Below are 18738 nucleotides of genomic sequence, written 5' to 3' on the forward strand. Positions count from 1 at the left end.
TGAACCGGATCCCTGTCGTTTAGTAGGAGCCATTTTGTGGTCTTTACAGATGTAAACACACAAAGGAAATGAAACGTACGGTAATATCCGCGCGCTTTTTCTTCTTCTACGCGGGCGGGTGGTTGCTTACAGTAGAAGAAGAAGCGCTTCCTGTTCTATGGGGGCGGGTGCTTACCTTGGCGGTTGCTTGCGTAGAAGAAGAAGCGCTTCCTGTTCTACCGGGAAAAAAGATGGCGGCTGTTTACCGTAGTTACGAGACCGAAACTTTATGAAAATGAATCTTAATATTTATCCATATATAAAGCGCACCGGGTTATAAGGCGCACTGTCAGCTTTTGAGAAAATTTGTGGTTTTTAGGTGCGCCTTATAGTGCGGAAAATACGGTATTACTTTGTAATAGCGAAAGAATGCGTCAAAGAACAATGGACTCCAAATGTTGAAAAAATGACAAATAAATATCAAAGTGTGGAAATATCACACAGAGCAGGAGTGTTCAAAGTGAGGCCCGGGGGCCACTTTGGTCTGCAGATTGTTGTTATAGCTGCTTGGATTGTAATCATTGAGAGAAACACAGAGGTTCGGCCAACAAAAACTAATTTCACCTCGCCAAAAAGAATGATTTGGCATTATTATTTTTTCTTCAGATTTGGAGCTATCCGGTCACGTTGACGTTACATAATAATGTCTGACAGACGTTACAATTCGATGGCATCGTAACTCTGCATGGAACTACCAAGTCCACCCTAGAACTGAACAAGCACTGAGGTTGTTCATTTCAATAAAGACATGAAATGTCAAAGCAAAGCTGTTTTATGGTTTTATACACATTATATTTGTATTTAGGGCTGCAGCTATCGATTACTTTAGTAATCAACCGTTTCGTTGAATTAATTAGATAAAATACACTTTATAGGCTCAGTGTGTATTTTAGGGAAAATAGTTAACCTTCATGAACTTCTATTTACTTCCTATATTCCTTGTATTTATCTTTCATGTACCTCTTAAAGGGGCTGTTTGCAACATTCACACCGACTTTCCAAAGTATTTTAGGCAGTACATCCCACCCTCGCACGTAATTAAGTAACACATGGATAGTTAACTTTAGCTGTCATTGAATGTGTATTCTACCCTAACAACAAATTGTTCCTTACTTCTCTATGTATACACACACTCCCTGCGCGTACGTGTTGACCAGACCGAGTGAGTGACCGCCATGAACAGCATTCATTTTATTCAGGCCGGTCAAAATGTTTTATTACATAAACTTTGTAATGGTGAAAAATATAGACAACTGTCACACAAATGTGTTCTGTTAAACCGAGAATGGTGACATAAGCTAGCCGGTGGTGTTCTTGTTATATTTCTTTTTTTATAAAAATGTTACTGTGAGGAAGTTGCAAAGAGCACCTTGAACTTTGTTTACCTTCTGTGACTGTCTTTTAATTTGTTTTAATAGTTTCTATATTAATTTAACTTTTTATTTACCTTTAATTTATATTTTAACTTCTTTTACATTCTGTTTAACTTTTTTGACATTCTTTACCTTCTACCCAACTTCTATTTTACCTTTTTTCATCTCCTTTTACCTTCTATATTCCTTTTTTAAAATGTTTTATTTACCTTATTTTACCTAACTTATTTTAACCTCCTACCTTGCTTCATCTTCTTTTACATTTTATATTTCGTTTTAGCTTTTATTTACCTTACAGTATATTTACCTTCTATATTCTTTTTTTAACCTTTTATTTACCTTAAACCTAACTTCAATTTACCTTCTATGACCTTGTTTAATCTCCTTTACCTTCTATATTCCTTTTTTTCACCTTTTATTTACCTTATTATAGTTTTTATTCCATCCATCCATCCATTTTCTACAGCTTATTCCCTTCGGGGTCGCTGGAGCCTATCTCAGCTACAATCGGGCAGAAGGAGGGGTACACCCTGGACAAGTCGCCACCTCATCGCAGGGCCAACACAGATAGACAGACAACATTCACACTCACATCCAGCATCTGGACTCCCCAGGCAACTTTGCCAGTATCCTCTTCGTGGACTTCAGCTCCGCCTTCAACTCCCTACAGAAGCATCTACTGATCCGGAAACTACACCAGCTCAACATCCCCCCTCAGCTGATCCACCTCACCCACAACTTCCTCACCGACCGACTGCAAGCAGTAAGGGTGGGCTCAAACACATCCCCGATGCTTACCATCAACACCGAGGTCCCACAGGGATGTGTGTTGAGCCCTTTCCTGTACACACTCTACACCAATGACTGCCGTAGCATCTCACCCACCACAGTATACTTAAAATACTCAGATGACACAGCCATTCTCGCACTCCTCTCCAACAGTCAATCCATCCTGGACTATCATAACACAGTCAAACATTTCACAGAGTCATGCACAGCCAGTTATCTGGAAATCAATGTCAATAAAACAAAAGAAATATGGTTCAACCCCCCCTCACCTCAGAACCCCATCATCATAAACACACAAACAGTTAAAACAGTTGACACTTTTAAATACCTGGGTGTAACCTTGGACAATAAACTCACCTTTGATCAACACACCACGGACATTCAAAAAAGAAGTCAACAAAGACTGTCAGCCATCCGGAAACTTAAAGGACTATACGTTGCACCTCATCTCCTGTTATTACTTTACCAAAGCATTGTTCAACCCATCCTTCTGTACTGTTCCACATGTTTTTTCACCATGCTTTCTGTAACCAACCGGACCAAACTCACACGTATTACAAACATAGCAGCTAAAATCATCGGCCTACCCACACCCAACATTTCAGACATAAACCACAGGTCCATCACCCGACTGGCAAAAACAATAGTTCAGGATATCACTCACCCACTACACCAATACATCATCCCACTACCATCAGGGCGCAGGTACAGAACAATCAAATTCCGGAGGGCCCGCCTCAGGAAAAGTCTGATCCCTGCAGCTACAGCCGCCCTTAACAGCAGGCCCGGCCGACCTGTCTGACAAGCCTGTAAATGTGTGTTAGTCATGTATGATGTCTTTTTGTTATTTTTTTTTGTGTGATGTGTAATGTCTAGTGTTTAAATGTACGGCAGTGACAATGAATTTCCCCAAGGGGACCAATAAATCTAATCTAAATCTAATTCACACACTAGGGCCAATTTAGTGTTGCCAATCAACCTATCCCCAGGTGCATGTCTTTGGAGGTGGGAGGAAGCCGGAGTACCCGGAGGGAACCCACGCAGTCACGGGGAGAACATGCAAACTCCACACAGAAAGATCCCGAGCCCGGGATTGAACCCAAGACTACTCAGGACCTACATTCTTTAATCTTCTATATTCCTTTTTTTTACCGCATATTTACCTTATGTTACTTTTTATTTACCTTTGACCTATAACGTTTACCTTTTTTGACCTTGTTTCATCTTTTTCACCTTATATATTCCATCTTTTACATTTTATTTACCTTTTTTAAACATATTTTACCTTTTAGATTCATTTTATTTACATTATCTGGCCTTTTATTTAACTTTTTGACCTTCTATATTCCTTCTATAACCTTTTATTTACCTCCTTGTACCTTTTATTTGCCTTCTATTTACTGTATTTTATTTTCCTTTTCCCTCCTTTACCTTCTATTTACCTTGAATTCCCTTCTATCACTTTCTATTTATCTTCTTTTACTTTTATTTATCTTCCTTTACCCTTTATTTACCTTATTAGGGCCCGCATGGCCCATTGTATAAGGACTCCCTTATGCAATGGGACATAAGGACCTATTGTATTTGTAAGGTTTTATTCTTTATTCTTTTTCTTCCGCCGCCTCTTTGAGCACTAATTTGACCCACTTAACATGCTTCAAAACTCACCATATTTGACCCACATATCAGGACCTGCGAAAATTGTCTTTTATTAAAAAAAACGAACCGCAAAAATCAAAATTGCGCTCTAGCGCCCCTTAGGGGAAAAAAAAACTAGACTGCCTGTAACTCCCACTAGGAAGGTCGGAGAGACATGAAACAAAAACCTTTATGTAGGTGTGACTTAGACCTAGATTTCATAATAGTATATTCTCGGGCAAAAATCAACAGGAAGTTGGCAATTCCCCCTTCAAGACAAAAAAGTACTAAAAACAGTCACTTTTGCCTCTTTGAGCTGTAATTTGACCCCCTTAACATGCTTCAAAACTCACCAAACTGAACGCACACCTCAGGACTGGCAAATATTGCGATCTAATAAAAAAACCTAACCCCAAATTTAAAAATTGCGCTCTTGAACAATTTTTTAATAAAACGCAAAAAAAACTGCTCCTCGGAAGAAAAAAATGACAAAACTGCCTGTAACTCCCACTGGGAAAGTCAGAAAGACATGAAACAAAACCCTCTATGTAGGTCTCACTTAGACCTACTTTTCATATATTCACAACCCTCAGCAAAAATCAACAGGAAGTTTGCAATTTCCCCTTCAAAACAAAAATTTTTTATAAACCGGTCACTTCTCTTCAAACATTATCTCCTCTGAGCGCGTTTGTCGTTTCGGCTTCAAACTAACACAGGAGAGAGATTGAACCCTTCCAAATAAAAGTTATCGAAATAATTTTTATAACTGCTCCGGTTTTGATTTTATGAGCCTTCAAAGAACCGCTGCGCTGATGCTGCTGCACTGCTGTTTTCTCAAGATGGCTGCTTAAAAGCAGGAAGCACCAGCGTGCCCACACAATGCAGACAAGGTAGGTACACTAGACAAAAGTCTTGGGACACTTCGGACTAAAAGTAGACAAAAGTATTGGGACACTTAGGACTAGCACCTGCCAAATACGCGGGCCCGACCAATGCTGCTTGCAGCTTTAATATTTACCTTGTTTTACCTTTAATTCACTTTTGTTTACCTTGTATTTACTTTCTTTAACCTCCTATTTACTTTCTTTTACATGTAATTCACTTCTAATAACATCTATTTACCGTATTTTACCATATTTTACATTCTATTCAACTTGATTTACCTTCTTCTTTGCAGTGTGGATTGTATCCATTTGATTAGTTACACTGCTGAAAGGATTCATGGAAGCAACAGAATATAAATTGAAGATGTTATCTACCGTATTTTCCGCACTATTAGCCGCACCTAAAAACCACAAATTTACTCAAAAGCTGACAGTGCGGCTTATAACCCGGTGCGCTTTATAGATGGATTAATATTAAGATTCATTTTCATAAAGTTTAGGTCTCGCAACTACGGTAAACAGCCGCCATCTTTTTCCCCCGTAGAACAGGAAGCGCGTCTTCTTCTACGGCAAGCAACCGCCAAGGTAAGCACCCGCCCCCATAGAAGAGGAAGTGCTTCTTCTTCTACTGTAAGCAACCACCCGCCCCCGTAGAAGAAGAAGAAGCGCGCGGATATTACGTTTCATTTCCTTTGTGTGTTTACATCTGTAAAGACCACAAAATGGCTCCTACTAAGCGACAGGTTTCCGGTTCATGAAAAGACGCAATCTCTCCATCCGCACACGGACTACTATTTCACAGCAACTGCCTAAAGACTTTCAAGAAAAGCTGGCTACTTTCCGTGCATATTGTAAAAACAAGATAGCTGAAAAAAAGATCCGGCCAGAGAACATTATCAACATGGACGAGGTTCCACTGACTTTTGATATTCCTGTGAACCGCACTGTGGATACAACGGGAGCACGTACAGTGAATATTCGCACCACAGGGAATGAGAAGTCATCCTTCACTGTGGTTCTAGCTTGCCATGCTAATGGCCAGAAACTTCCACCCATGGTGATATTCAAAAGGAAGACCTTGCCAAAAGAGACCTTTCCAGCCGGCGTCATCATAAAAGCTAACTCGAAGGGATGGATGGATGAAGAAAAGATGAGCGAGTGGTTAAGGGAAGTTTACGCGAAGAGGCCGGGTGGCTTTTTTCACGCAGCTCCGTCCATGTTGATATACGACTCCATGCGCGCCCACATCACGCTGGTTTTTAATATATTATTAAAGTTTGACTGACCTATCTGACTGTTTTTTTGACATTCCCTTTAGCGCAGTTAGATGCGGCTTATAACACGGGGCGGCTTATGGTGCGGAAAATACGGTATTTACCGTATTTTACCATATTTTACATTCTATTCAACTTGATTTACCTTCTTCTTTGCAGTGTGGATTTTATCCATTTGATTAGTTACACTGCTGAAAGGATTCATGGAAGCAACAGAATATAAATTGAAGATGTTATCTAATCAGATTCATGGAATATTAGTATTAGATGAAGATCAAATGAGAATCTAGGACAAATGTTTTCATGAAACCACAACATTTCTGCTGTGTTTCCTCACAAAAGCTGTTGTTACCGGAGCCTTCTGTTGGTGGGTTAGCAGCAGCTGCTTGAAAAGGTGGAGACTCTTGTGGCCCATCTGTGCAGGAGGATCCTTTCTAATTTACAATCCAAACATCTGAGCCCACGTGTCTGGTGATGTTGTATGTAAGTTAGCGGGACAATCTTGGATATGTCATTGTTAAATCCTGACAAAAGACACTGGAGACTCATTCTCACATTGGCTCTTTAAGCCAACCCTCTTTAAAGACACCTCTTTAAAGTCGACCGTGCTTAGCGGGCCTTTAATGAACGAGACGCCTTGTTTTGTTTTATTATCTCTTTTTTTTTTTGCTGTCAACGCCGCACGTGATTGGTCGACATGTTGGCGATGCAGAGCAGGAGGGGAGGGAGGGCCTACTCACATAAGGAGGGGGGAGACAAGAGAGTGAAAGAAAGTTGCTATATAATTAGAGACTACAGTCAGGAAAGATGAGGAAAATGAGTAGCAGGAAATAAAAGCGAACGATCCAAATATGTTTCTGAAGGCCAGTCAGCTGCCTTTTCTTACGGTTTTGTCCATTTTCATTGATATTTTGTTCACGTTGCTTAGAAATATGATTACCGTATTTTCCGCACCATAAGGCGCCCTGGGTTATAAGCCGCGCCTTCAATGAACGGCATATTTCAAAACTTTGTCCACCTATAAGCCGCCCCGTGTTATAAGCCGCATCTAACTGCGCTAAAGGGAATGTCAAAAAAACAGTCAGATAGGTCAGTCAAACTTTAATAATATATTAAAAACCAGCGTGATGTGGGCGCGCATGGAGTCGTATATCAACATGGACGGAGCTGCGTGAAAAAAGCCACCCGGCCTCTTCGCGTAAACTTCCCTTAACCACTCGCTCATCTTTTCTTCATCCATCCATCCCTTCGAGTTAGCTTTTATGATGACGCCGGCTGGAAAGGTCTCTTTTGGCAAGGTCTTCCTTTTGAATATCACCATGGGTGGAAGTTTCTGGCCATTAGCATGGCAAGCTAGAACCACAGTGAAGGATGACTTCTCATTCCCTGTGGTTCGAATATTCACCGTACGTGCTCCCGTTGTATCCACAGTGCGGTTCACAGGAATATCAAAAGTCAGTGGAACCTCGTCCATGTTGATAATGTTCTCTGGCCGGATCTTTTTTTCAGCTATCTTGTTTTTACAATATGCACGGAAAGTAGCCAGCTTTTCTTGAAAGTCTTTAGGCAGTTGCTGTGAAATAGTAGTCCGTGTGCGGATGGAGAGATTGCGTCTTTTCATGAACCGGAAACCTGTCGCTTAGTAGGAGCCATTTTGTGGTCTTTACAGATGTAAACACACAAAGGAAATGAAATGTAATATCCGCGCACTTCTTCTTCTTCTACGGGGGCGGGTGGTTGCTTACAGTAGAAGAAGAAGCGCTTCCTCTTCTATGGGGGCGGGTGCTTACCTTGGCGGTTGCTTGCCGTAGAAGAAGAAAAAAGATGGCGGCTGTTTACCGTATTTGCGAGACCTAAACTTTATGAAAATGAATCTTAATATTAATCCATATATAAAGCGCACCGGGTTATAAGCCGCACTGTCAGCTTTTGAGTAAATTTGTGGTTTTTAGGTGCGGCTAATAGTGCGGAAAATACGGTACCCTAACTCTGGCCGTCCACATGAAAGGCGAGGGTGCCGACTACTGTGGAGAATGCATATATGTTTAAGAGTTCTTTCTCTATTCATAGCCATGTTTGGATCAACTAGTACTTTTCCTTTGTATATTCTACCAGTTTCTCTTTGTCTTCAGAGGTCTGTTTAGTGTCTCAACCATTGGAATGTGAATACCTCCCCCACTTCTTCCTTATCAGTGTTGCGAGAGGGAGAGGTGGGGGCTTTCTTTGTGTGCAAGAAGTTGGCTCTTCCGTTTGAATGTCAGATCAACTAGAGTAGCCGATATGAATGTATTGGTTAAGTTGATCTCCTGAAATTTCAGTAAAACTTGATAATTGTCATGTCTGTGTAATCATGTTTTGTTTTAAGTCATGTTTTTGTTTAGTTATCGGAATCTTTAGTTTCTGGCTTTTCACTCCCTTGTTACTGTCATGACTTGATCTTGGGTGTTAACTTTTCCGGGATGCAACGGAAAGTTGGCTCGGGCGAGACGGGAATGTAGGTACATGATTTATTTAAACTATCAAAAAAGGAATAAACGAAAAGCGCGCACAGGGGCGGAGGTACAAAACTAGACTATAAACACAAAACTTGCACATTGGCAGAAACTATGAACAATTAAACAAAACTTGCAAACTATGGCTTGAATAAAGAAAACTTACTTGGTATGGACAAAAAAGGAGCAGCGTGAACGATGGACATGAAAAGGAGTTATAAATGTGTCGAGCATAAATGTGGTGAGGTCGTCAGCTGGAGGCTGTGGCTTGACGGGTCGGAAGACTGGTGAGGGCGGTCGTGCTGGAGGCTGTGGCTTGACATCGTGATGCTGAGCCACCCCACCTGAACAATTCCCAGCCCTAGCCAACTTTCCGTTGCATCCCGGAAAAGCTAACACCCAAGATCAAGTCATGACAGTAACAAGGGAGTGAAAAGCCAGAAACTAAAGATTCCTATAACTAAACAAAAACATGACTTAAAACAAAACATGATGACACAGACATGACAATAATATTCCTATTCTGTCTTGATGGTCCTTCTTACTCAGCATATATGTCATCAAAAGAACTTGGGATTGACCAGTAATTTAGATTCCCTGGGAGGAAGAGCTGGTCGACGCAACACTACCGAGCTACTCTTGAAGTTGTCCGAGAGTGAGGTTCACTAACGTAAACATAAACGTTACACTTGCACACATTTCTCGGGACGTAGTTTGGACACCCCTGTTCAAGATCAACTTCACATCTGTCCGTCAATAGTGAGTTTTTTATTATTTCTTTATGTTTTTGGTTTGTTTTGGTCAAAGAAAACCGTTTTTGTGTATGGCAAAAACACAAAATATAATAATAATAATAAAACGACATCAATATACATGGCAATAGGCACATAATGGATATCAATATAAGATGCGTCCGCTAATACGTTCGATAAATTAATATTTTTTGGTGGGAAGAAAGCGGAAGTAATGGAGCAAGGTTGGTTGCGTGAACGAATGCACTCTAGCAGGTAACCTTACAAAACAGGAAGTGATCAAAAAGCAATGGGAGGGCCACGCTAACAGCCAATCAGGTAAGAGTAACAACTAGCAGGTTTGGCTGCGCCATTTTGTTGCCTTGCTGTTGATTCTTTGCCTGGAGTGAGAAGAGAAACTAAAAATGAGTGAGTGAAGAAAGTGTCACCTCGACAGCACGGCAATTTGTAACGCCCGCCTCTTTTCTATTCAACCCTCGTCCGCGCCCTATTCGGGTATATGGAAATAACAGGTAGGAACTCAGGTGCAGGACTGTATACATGAAAGAAATGACAAAATCGCAGAAATGTGTAACTTTAAAATAATAGTAATTCTAATAATTACTGCATAAAATAAATTCCTTGTCATACTACGAATAACAGACCAAATAAAACGTCACACAGCCGTAACTTCCTGGCAGTAAACCTGCTTGTTTACATTGTTTGTTTTCCTTGCTTTCTTTTCTGCCTTGACAGCTGAGGGGACTATAATCAGAGAACGTTTATATTTGAAATAACAAATGTTTACATAAAATATCAATAATTATCAATATTGACCGATATAAAACACATATATTGGGATATAAATGTTTATATAATGCGTAAAGCAAAATATGTTCTTGGACCAAAAACCACTTCATATTCTCTACTGCTCACAGAAATATGGGGAAACACTAGAGGTGTAACGGTACGTGTATTTGTATCGAACCGTTTCGGTACGGGGGTTTCGGTTCGGTTCGGAGGTGTACCGAACGAGTTTCCACACGAACATATTAAGTAACCGCCTCCGCTTCCTTCTGCCTCTGTTTCTGTCAGTCCTCTACACAGCACCCAGCATTGTCCCACCCACACAACCATCTGATTGGTTACACTCAGAGCGGTAACAGCCAATCAGCAGTGCGTATTCAGAGCGCATGTAGTCAGTGCTCAGCGTTTAGCAGGTAATCATCAGGCAGCGGACTCTCCCCAAATGATAATAAACACCTCCCAGTCAACTACTAGTAACATCACTATGAGCCCGTTGACCTTCTAGAAATATAAAAGGCAGCTCAGCTCGCTCGCAGTCCTGGCTTGAGGTGAAGGCTAATTCGCTTTTAGCGTAACGTTAGCTCATTTTGCGCTGTGTGTGTGTGTACGTGTGTGTGTGTTACGGACAGCAAAGCCCTGTCCGTCTGTTATTTCACGTTACCTTTTTCTGTGTTGATTGAGCTGTGTTGAAGCAGCAAAAAAGGACATTATGTTAAATGAAGAGTTTCTGTCTCTGATAGTTGATATAATAATGTAACTGCATCATAAAGCCTACCGTATTTTCCGCACTATAAGCCGCACCTAAAAACCACAAATTTTCACAAAAGCTGACAGTGCGGCTTATAACCCGGTGCGCCTTATATATGGATTAATATAAATATTTATTTTCATAAAGTTTCGGTCTCGCAACTACGGTAAACAGCCGCCATCTTTTTTCCCCGTAGAAGAGGAAGCGCTTCTTCTTCTATGGTAAGCAACCGCCAAGGTAAGCACCCGCCCCCATAGAAGAGGAAGCGCTTCTTCTTCTACTGTAAGCAACCACCCGCCCCCATAGAAGAAGAAGCCCCCGGATATTGCGTTTCATTTCATTTGTGTGTTTACATCTGTAAAGACCACAAAATGGCTCCTACTAAGCGACACGAGTATAACGCAGAATTTAAACTTAAGGCAATATTTAACCAAAGAACTCCAACCGCTCGATATTGGTGTCAACAGGGCATTTAAAGCACGACTGCGAACGGCGTGGGAACAATGGATGACCGAAGGCGAACACACCTTCACTAAGACAGGGAGACAGCGCCGGATGACATATGCCAACATCTGCCAGTGGATCGTAAATGCCTGGGCGGATATTTCGGTCACAACTGTGGTCCGAGCTTTCCGGAAGGCAGGATTCACAGCACTGCGACGAGACGGAGCCGGCCATTTTGGATCCCGTATTCGCCCAACTTTTTAATTCGGACACCGAAGGAGAAGAATTCGAGGGATTTATGAATGAAGAATAACTTCAGAAAGTGAGCGTTATGTTTATTTTGTGTGTTGTGACATTAACGTTCGAGCAACATTAAGTTATTGATGCTTATTGATTGCACATTTGCACATTACCGTACATTTTGGGAGTGAACAGAGTTGTTAGAACGCTGGTTTTTAATATATTATTAAAGTTTGACTGACCTATCTGACTGTTTTTTTGACATTCCCTCTAGCGCAGTTAGATGCGGCTTATAACACGGGGCGGCTTATAGGTGGACAAAGTTTTGAAATATGCCGTTCATTGAAGGCGCGGCTTATAACCCAGGGCGGCTTATGGTGCGGAAAATACGGTACATGAACTCCATGGTGTTCAGGGATGAATAGTCTCTCCTATTGCTATTGTACCATTTTTTCAGCTATAGTTACATTAATCATTAGTAATGTAGCAGCCTAGTTTTGAATGGCAGGGTCCCTGCTATCACATGTTAATAAAAATATAACATTTACATAATAAATCAACTACAGGCTTCCCAAATGCATGATGAGTTGACTTGAAACAGTTTAATGTTGCACTTTTTATATGTAGAAGAAAAGTTTTGTCATTTTATTTAATCTGAGCAACAACTTGAGGCAGTTTAATGTTGATTAACGTGGGCAGAATTATTATAGTGTTCCCAATGTTAAATAAAGGATAAAGCCATTGTTTACAAATTTGGTAAATAAATAACTAAAAAATGTACAATTTGTTGTTTTCTTACTGTACCGAAAATTAACCGAACCGTGACCTCAAAACCGAGGTAAGTACTGAACCGAAATTTTTGTGTACCGTTACACCCCTAGGAAATAACATTCACTAATCTTGTTGCGAAAAAGATCAATTAGAATAACAGATCAACGCTTTATTTATTGAATCAAGAATATTGAAATTCAATGATTTGGTGCATTTGCAAACAGCTAAAATCATGTCCAAAGCAAACTATAACCTGCTAGCCAAGAATGTACGACAATTCTTCCCAACAAAAGAGAAATATAACCTGAGAGGAAAATGGAAGTTAAAATGTTTGTATGCACGCACAACACTAAAGACTTTTAGCATATCAGTATGTGGAATCAAATGATGGAATGGATTAAGTCTGGGGTCCCCAAACTTTTTGACCCAAATATACAGCTATATATATACTGTGTATATGTCTCATTACAGATTGGACAATCTACCTTTTCCTTACACTGAACAGAAAAAAGTCATACGTCCACTGATGTTTAAAAACTCTACACTCGGAGTCTATTTTACGTTTCCCCAACGATTACGCATATTTTTCTAATTGCACTAATTCCTTTTATTGGCATTCAAATGTGAACTTTACACATACTTGCCAACCTTGAGACCTCTGATTTCAGGAGGTGGGGGGTGGGGGGGGTGGTCGTGGGTGGGGCGGGGCGCGTGGTTGGGGGCGTGGTTAAGATATATATATATATAAGAAATACTTGACTTTCAGTGAATTCTAGCTATATATATATATATATATATATATATATATATATATATATATATATATATATATATATATATATATATATATATATATATATATATATATATATATATATATATATATATGTATATATATATATATAAATATATGTATATATATATATATAAATAAATAAAAGAAATACTTGAATTTCAGTGTTCATTTATTTACACATATACACACACATAACACTCATCTACTCATTGTTGAGTTAAGGGTTGAATTGTCCATCCTTGTTCTATTCTCTGTCACTATTTCAGAACACACACATTATACAAATATACATTATAAAATCAATAAGAAAACGGGAGCTCTAATTTGGGAGTCTGAATTAGGATCAGAAGTTCTTATATAAACATTGCGCACTCACGTCGCCTTTTTGTATTGATTACTGCAGCTGTGCACTGGATTCATTCACAAATACAAACTACAACTCACAAACACTTTAGAGTTAGGCACCACCATCAGAATGTGTACTTAAACTTATAAAGATCACATGGATATTATTCAGTGAGTTGATTCACCAAAACTAGCCTGTTATACAGGAGGAAAAAGCACACAGGACGTTTCAATTGTTCACAGACTGGTCGCGCTCATCAGAACGACAAGACACTTCCGGTGTGCAGGTGATAGCATTCAATTGGGAAGAAACGCCCTACTGCCCCCTACTGACCAATGTGAATACTGATAAATGTGTAATGACTGCTCCAAAAACGAATTCAAACCACAAAATAAAATAAATAAATCAACACAAAAATGTGACACATTATGGGTGGGTCACATATGCATGTACAGTAGATGGCAGTATTGTCCTGTTTAAAAGTATCACAACATTGCTGTTTACGGCAGACGAACTGCTTTACGGCAGACGAAAACTTGACTGCTGTTGTTGTGTGTTGTTGCCGCGCTGGGAGGACGTTAATGAAACTGCCTAACAATAAACCCACATAAGAAACCAAGAACTCGCCCTCGATCATTAGCTGTTTAAATTGTGGGAAAGCGGACGTGTGAACAGACTGTCAACACGTCACTCAGGTCTGCATGGAATTTCGGGAGATTTTCGGGAGAAAATTTGTCCCGGGAGGTTTTCGGGAGAGGCGCTGAATTTCGGGAGTCTCCCGGAAAATCCGGGAGGGTTGGCAAGTATGACACAGATAAGAACGAAATTTCGTTGCATTAGCTCAAGGTAGTGCAGGATAAAAGAGCAATAAGGTGCAGATATAAATAAATAGATTACTGTACAGATAAATATATTGCACTTTTGCATATGCATCCAGGTTTATGGATGTATGTTATATTGTCTTTATATTCCAGCCATTTCATCCATTTCTGGGGGGAATTCAGTGTTTCCCACAGGACAGGCATCTATTTGTGGTGGTGTGGTCGGGGGTCAGGGGGTGACGGCGGCAGCGGCGATGACCAAGAAGAACGCGGAGTTGGAATATAAGTACAACACTTTATGTACATATTTAGCTCATTAAAATTACCGACAGGAAGGCGAGAAACACTTTATTTCAACAGACTCTGGTGCCGTACCTGTCGTCAAAACTCCAAAGACCGACTGCACAGTTGCGCTAACAAAATAAGAGTCTCAGAAAGCTGGCGTGCACAAGCTACCAAGCTACGGAGTTTGCCGACAATGTATTTCTTGTAAAGTGTATACAAAGGAGTACAGAAGCTGGACAAATAAGATGCCAAAAACCAACCACTTTCATGTGGTATTGGACAGAAAGGAGGACTTTTTTTCTCCTCCATTCGAAAATGCGGACGTTATCAGCACCACTGTCTGATTCCAATCAATGCAAGTCATCAGAATCAGGTAATACACCAACTTATATTCTTGTCTTCATGAAAGAAAGGAATCTATATGTGTTAAACATGCTTGTATTATTTTTAAACACCTTTAACTTGTTAACAATATTAACTATATGTGTTAAACATGCTTGTATTATCTTTAAACACCTTTAACTTGTTAACAATATTAACTATATGTGTTAAACATGCTTGTATTATCTTTAAACACCTTTAACTTGTTAACAATATTAACTATATGTGTTAAACATGCTTGTATTATCATTAAACACCTTTAACTTGTTAACAATATTAACTATATGTATTAAACATACTTGTATTATCATTAAACACCTTTAATTTATTAACAATATGTGTTAAACATGCTTGTATTATCTTTAAACACCTTTAACTTGTTAACAATATTAACTATATGTGTTAAACATGCTTGTATTATCATTAAACACCTTTAACTTGTTAACAATATTAACTATATGTATTAAACATACTTGTATTATCATTAAACACCTTTAATTTATTAATAATATTAACTATATGTGTTAAACATGCTTGTATTATCATTAAACACCTTTAACTTTAATTAGTGATTCCCAGAGCCCAAAAAAAGTCTGCGGGCAATAGAGCGTTTTCTATTGGGGCTCCAGTACTATGGAATGCCCTCCCGGTAACAATTAGAGATGCTACCTCAGTAGAAGCATTTAAGTCCCATCTTAAAACTCATTTGTATACTCTAGCCTTTAAATAGCCCCCCGTTAGACCAGTTGATCTGCCGTTTCTTTTCTTTTCTCCTCTGCTCCCCTTTTCCTTGAGGGGGGGGGGGGGGGGGGGGGGGGGGGGGGGGGGGCTGTCCAGAGTCGGGACCCGGGGTGGACCGCTCGCCTGTGCATTGGCTGGGAACATCTCTACGCTGCTGACCCGTCTCCGCTCGGGATGGTGTCCTGCTGGCCCCACTATGGACTGGACTCTTACTATTATGTTGGATCCACTATGGACTGGACTCTCACAATATTATGTCAGACCCACTCGACATCCATTGCTTTCGGTCTCCCCTAGAGGGGGGGGGTTACCCACATATGCGGTCCTCTCCAAGGTTTCTCATAGTCATTCACATCGACGTCCCACTGGGGTGAGTTTTTCCTTGCCCGTATGTGGGCTTTGTACCGAGGATGTCGTTGTGGCTTGTGCAGCCCTTTGAGACACTTGTGATTTAGGGCTATATAAATAAAGATGGATTGATTGATTGAACTTGTTAACAAAAACATATATTTCATAAACAAGTAAATATAAATGATATATATGAATGAGGTAGATCCCCACGACTTGATCAATTGAAAAGTAGCTCGCCTGCAGAAAAAGTGTGAGCACCCCTGAGTTACACCCATCTGAACAGGTCAGCCACCTGTTTAAAGCCCAATCACAGTTGAAATCTTGAAATGAAGGGCCTTTAATGGCCAAAACATTAACCTGGACAATATTTTAACAGCTGGTTGGCTCAGATTTTATTCTTTTCATTGCATTCACATGCTGCAGTGGACATTTTAGCTTGAGTATTAATGTAGTATCTGAAGCACCGTCTCCACGTGTGTTTATTGACAACAGGGTTATAACCTGGACAAGTTAGCTCGTCGGTATGGTAACACGTGACGTGACAACAGCGGCGGTGTTAATGAAGCAGCGTCAGGCTGCTCACCGTGAGTGAAACGCTCGGTGAAATCGCGGATTAACGTTAAATATATGACGAGCCGCGAGCGATGCAGCTATAACTTATCTACCTACAACCTATATTACCCTCGTATTTTGATCCGGTCGGTCCGTTCTTTTACTCCGCCGTCTTCTTCTTCTTCTTCTTCTTCTGGCCCACCAGGTGAATTAAGTGCGGAGTTACAATGCATAGTAGGCTACCGCCACCTACTGCACCGGAGTTGTAACTACAAGGTACATTCACAGACAGAGTCCCATTGCTTTTATGAGCGGTCGAGCGAGTCAAAAGCCGAAAAATCCATTTGTGGCGGACGTAATTCTTTCGTGGCGGGCCGCCACAAATAAATGAATGTGTGGGAAACACTGGAATTGGGGGGATTATTATGATGCGTTCAAGAGTCTTACGGCCTGAGGGAAGAAGCTGTTACAGAAGTGGAGAGAATTGAATTTGTCCTACCTTTTCCAGTTTGGCCGTCACGGGATCTTTCCGTGAGTGGTGGTGGGACACCGCAGCCTCTCCCTGTGAGGTCCTGCTGGCTCCCGTCCCGGGGCTGTCACTCCCAGGCATGTCGCCTCCAGGTGGCCCCGACAGGTCCTCGGGGTCCAGGCAGCTGCTGTCCACAGAGGTCGCCAGCGGGGCGAAGTCCGAGGAGCAGGAATCGCCCTCGTCCGGCTCCTGGGGCGGAGTAGCCGGGGTGGCCCAGGGGGGCGTGTACTGCAGCAGGTCCGGGCCGGCGTTGAGGATGACACCGGCCTTGGAGCTGCAGGGCAACCAGCGGGACAAAAAGTCCACCTCGGCGTATGGAAGCCCGGCGGCCGGAGATAACATGGCGACTCTTCACGGGACACTTTCTAGGCACATTACAGTCAAATAAAGACATTTTTTACCAACTTCATCTTCGTCAAATAGCGAACTCTTACCACGCTGGGAGGGAGACAGGCGACGCCGCAACAAGTACCTCCAAAATCAGCCTCGGGCGCGGGTAAACATTGATAAAAGTGGCCCAAATGCGCACCTTGAACGCCGCCGAGGGAGTCATGAGGGACCGCGGGGGGGGAATTAATATTTCAAGTCTTTTTAAAACTCTCCAAACGACTCGCTTTCGAACCTTGCCGCCATGACACAACAAAGCCCGCGAGAGTTGAGTCGTCAGCAGCAGCGGAAGTGACGTCAGAAGAAGTCTTTCAAAGGCGGCGTAAACATTTTACCGCCACCTGCCGGATTGGAGGGAATATAATAGAAAGTACTTTATTGATCCCTGGGGGAAATTCAGCACCATAGTTCGCTCACAAATACACAATAAACACTTAGGTATTTTTTACATGTGAATAATATAAATACGGTCTATCATACAGTATTATTCACATGTGAATAATATAAATACAGTCTATTATACAGCATTATTCACATGTGAATAATATAAATACAGTCTATTATACAGCATTATTCACATGTGAATAATATAAATACAGTCTATTATACAGCATTATTCACATGTGAATAATATAAATACAGTCTATTATACAGCATTATTCACATGTGAATAATATAAATACAGTCTATTATACAGCATTATTCACATGTGAATAATATAAATACAGTCTATTAGCAAAAAAGAGCAAAACAAAATATTGTAAAAAAATCAGTGTAAAAATTCTGAGTAAAAAATGTCAGTGCAGAAATATTAATTGCTTCAAAACTGGAATACTCACTTCTGGTTGACCTGTGTCACGTGACTGAAAACATGACACCTCATTGGCCGGTTCTTAGACAAGATCGATTGCTTCTGCCTTAATTAACCTCACAGAATCATTTTACACTGAATTTTTACACACTGATTTTTTACACACTGAATTTTTTTACACAGAATTTTCTACACTGAATTTTTTTACACTGATTTTTTTTTACATGTCATTTTTTAACATTTTTTAACACGCCTCGGGATCCCCCGGGAGGAGCTGGACGAAGTGGCTGGGGAGAGGGAAGTCTGGGCTTCCCTGCTTAGGCTGCTGCCCCCGCGACCCGACCTCGGATAAGCGGAAGAAGATGGATGGATGGATGGATTTTTTAACACTGAATTTTTATGCACTGAATTTTTATACACTGAATTTTTTACACTGAGTTTCTATACGCATCATTTTTTTTACACTGGATTTTTATACAATACATTTTTTTAAGTTGAATTTTTTCCA

General features: G+C 40.7%; 1 protein-coding gene across 2 annotated transcripts in view; it reads right to left on the minus strand.

Annotated features, from left to right (window-relative positions):
- Positions 1 to 17668, minus strand: part of cpap (centrosome assembly and centriole elongation protein) — a 62981-nt gene extending 45313 nt beyond the window's left edge. The window contains exons 1-2 of one of the 2 annotated variants that reach the window (XM_061926116.2): positions 17467 to 17668; positions 17003 to 17393 (exon numbers count right to left, since the gene is read on the minus strand). In XM_061926116.2, the coding sequence (XP_061782100.1) occupies positions 17003 to 17374 (372 nt within the window). In that variant the 5' untranslated portion in view covers positions 17375 to 17393; positions 17467 to 17668. Of the gene's footprint in view, positions 1 to 17002; positions 17398 to 17466 lie in introns of both variants that reach the window. The other variant, XM_061926115.2, reaches the window with a different exon arrangement.
- Positions 17669 to 18738: the final 1070 nt, after the last annotated feature.

This window comes from Nerophis lumbriciformis, linkage group LG31 (assembly GCF_033978685.3).
Source record: "Nerophis lumbriciformis linkage group LG31, RoL_Nlum_v2.1, whole genome shotgun sequence".
Taxonomy (NCBI): domain Eukaryota; kingdom Metazoa; phylum Chordata; class Actinopteri; order Syngnathiformes; family Syngnathidae; genus Nerophis; species Nerophis lumbriciformis.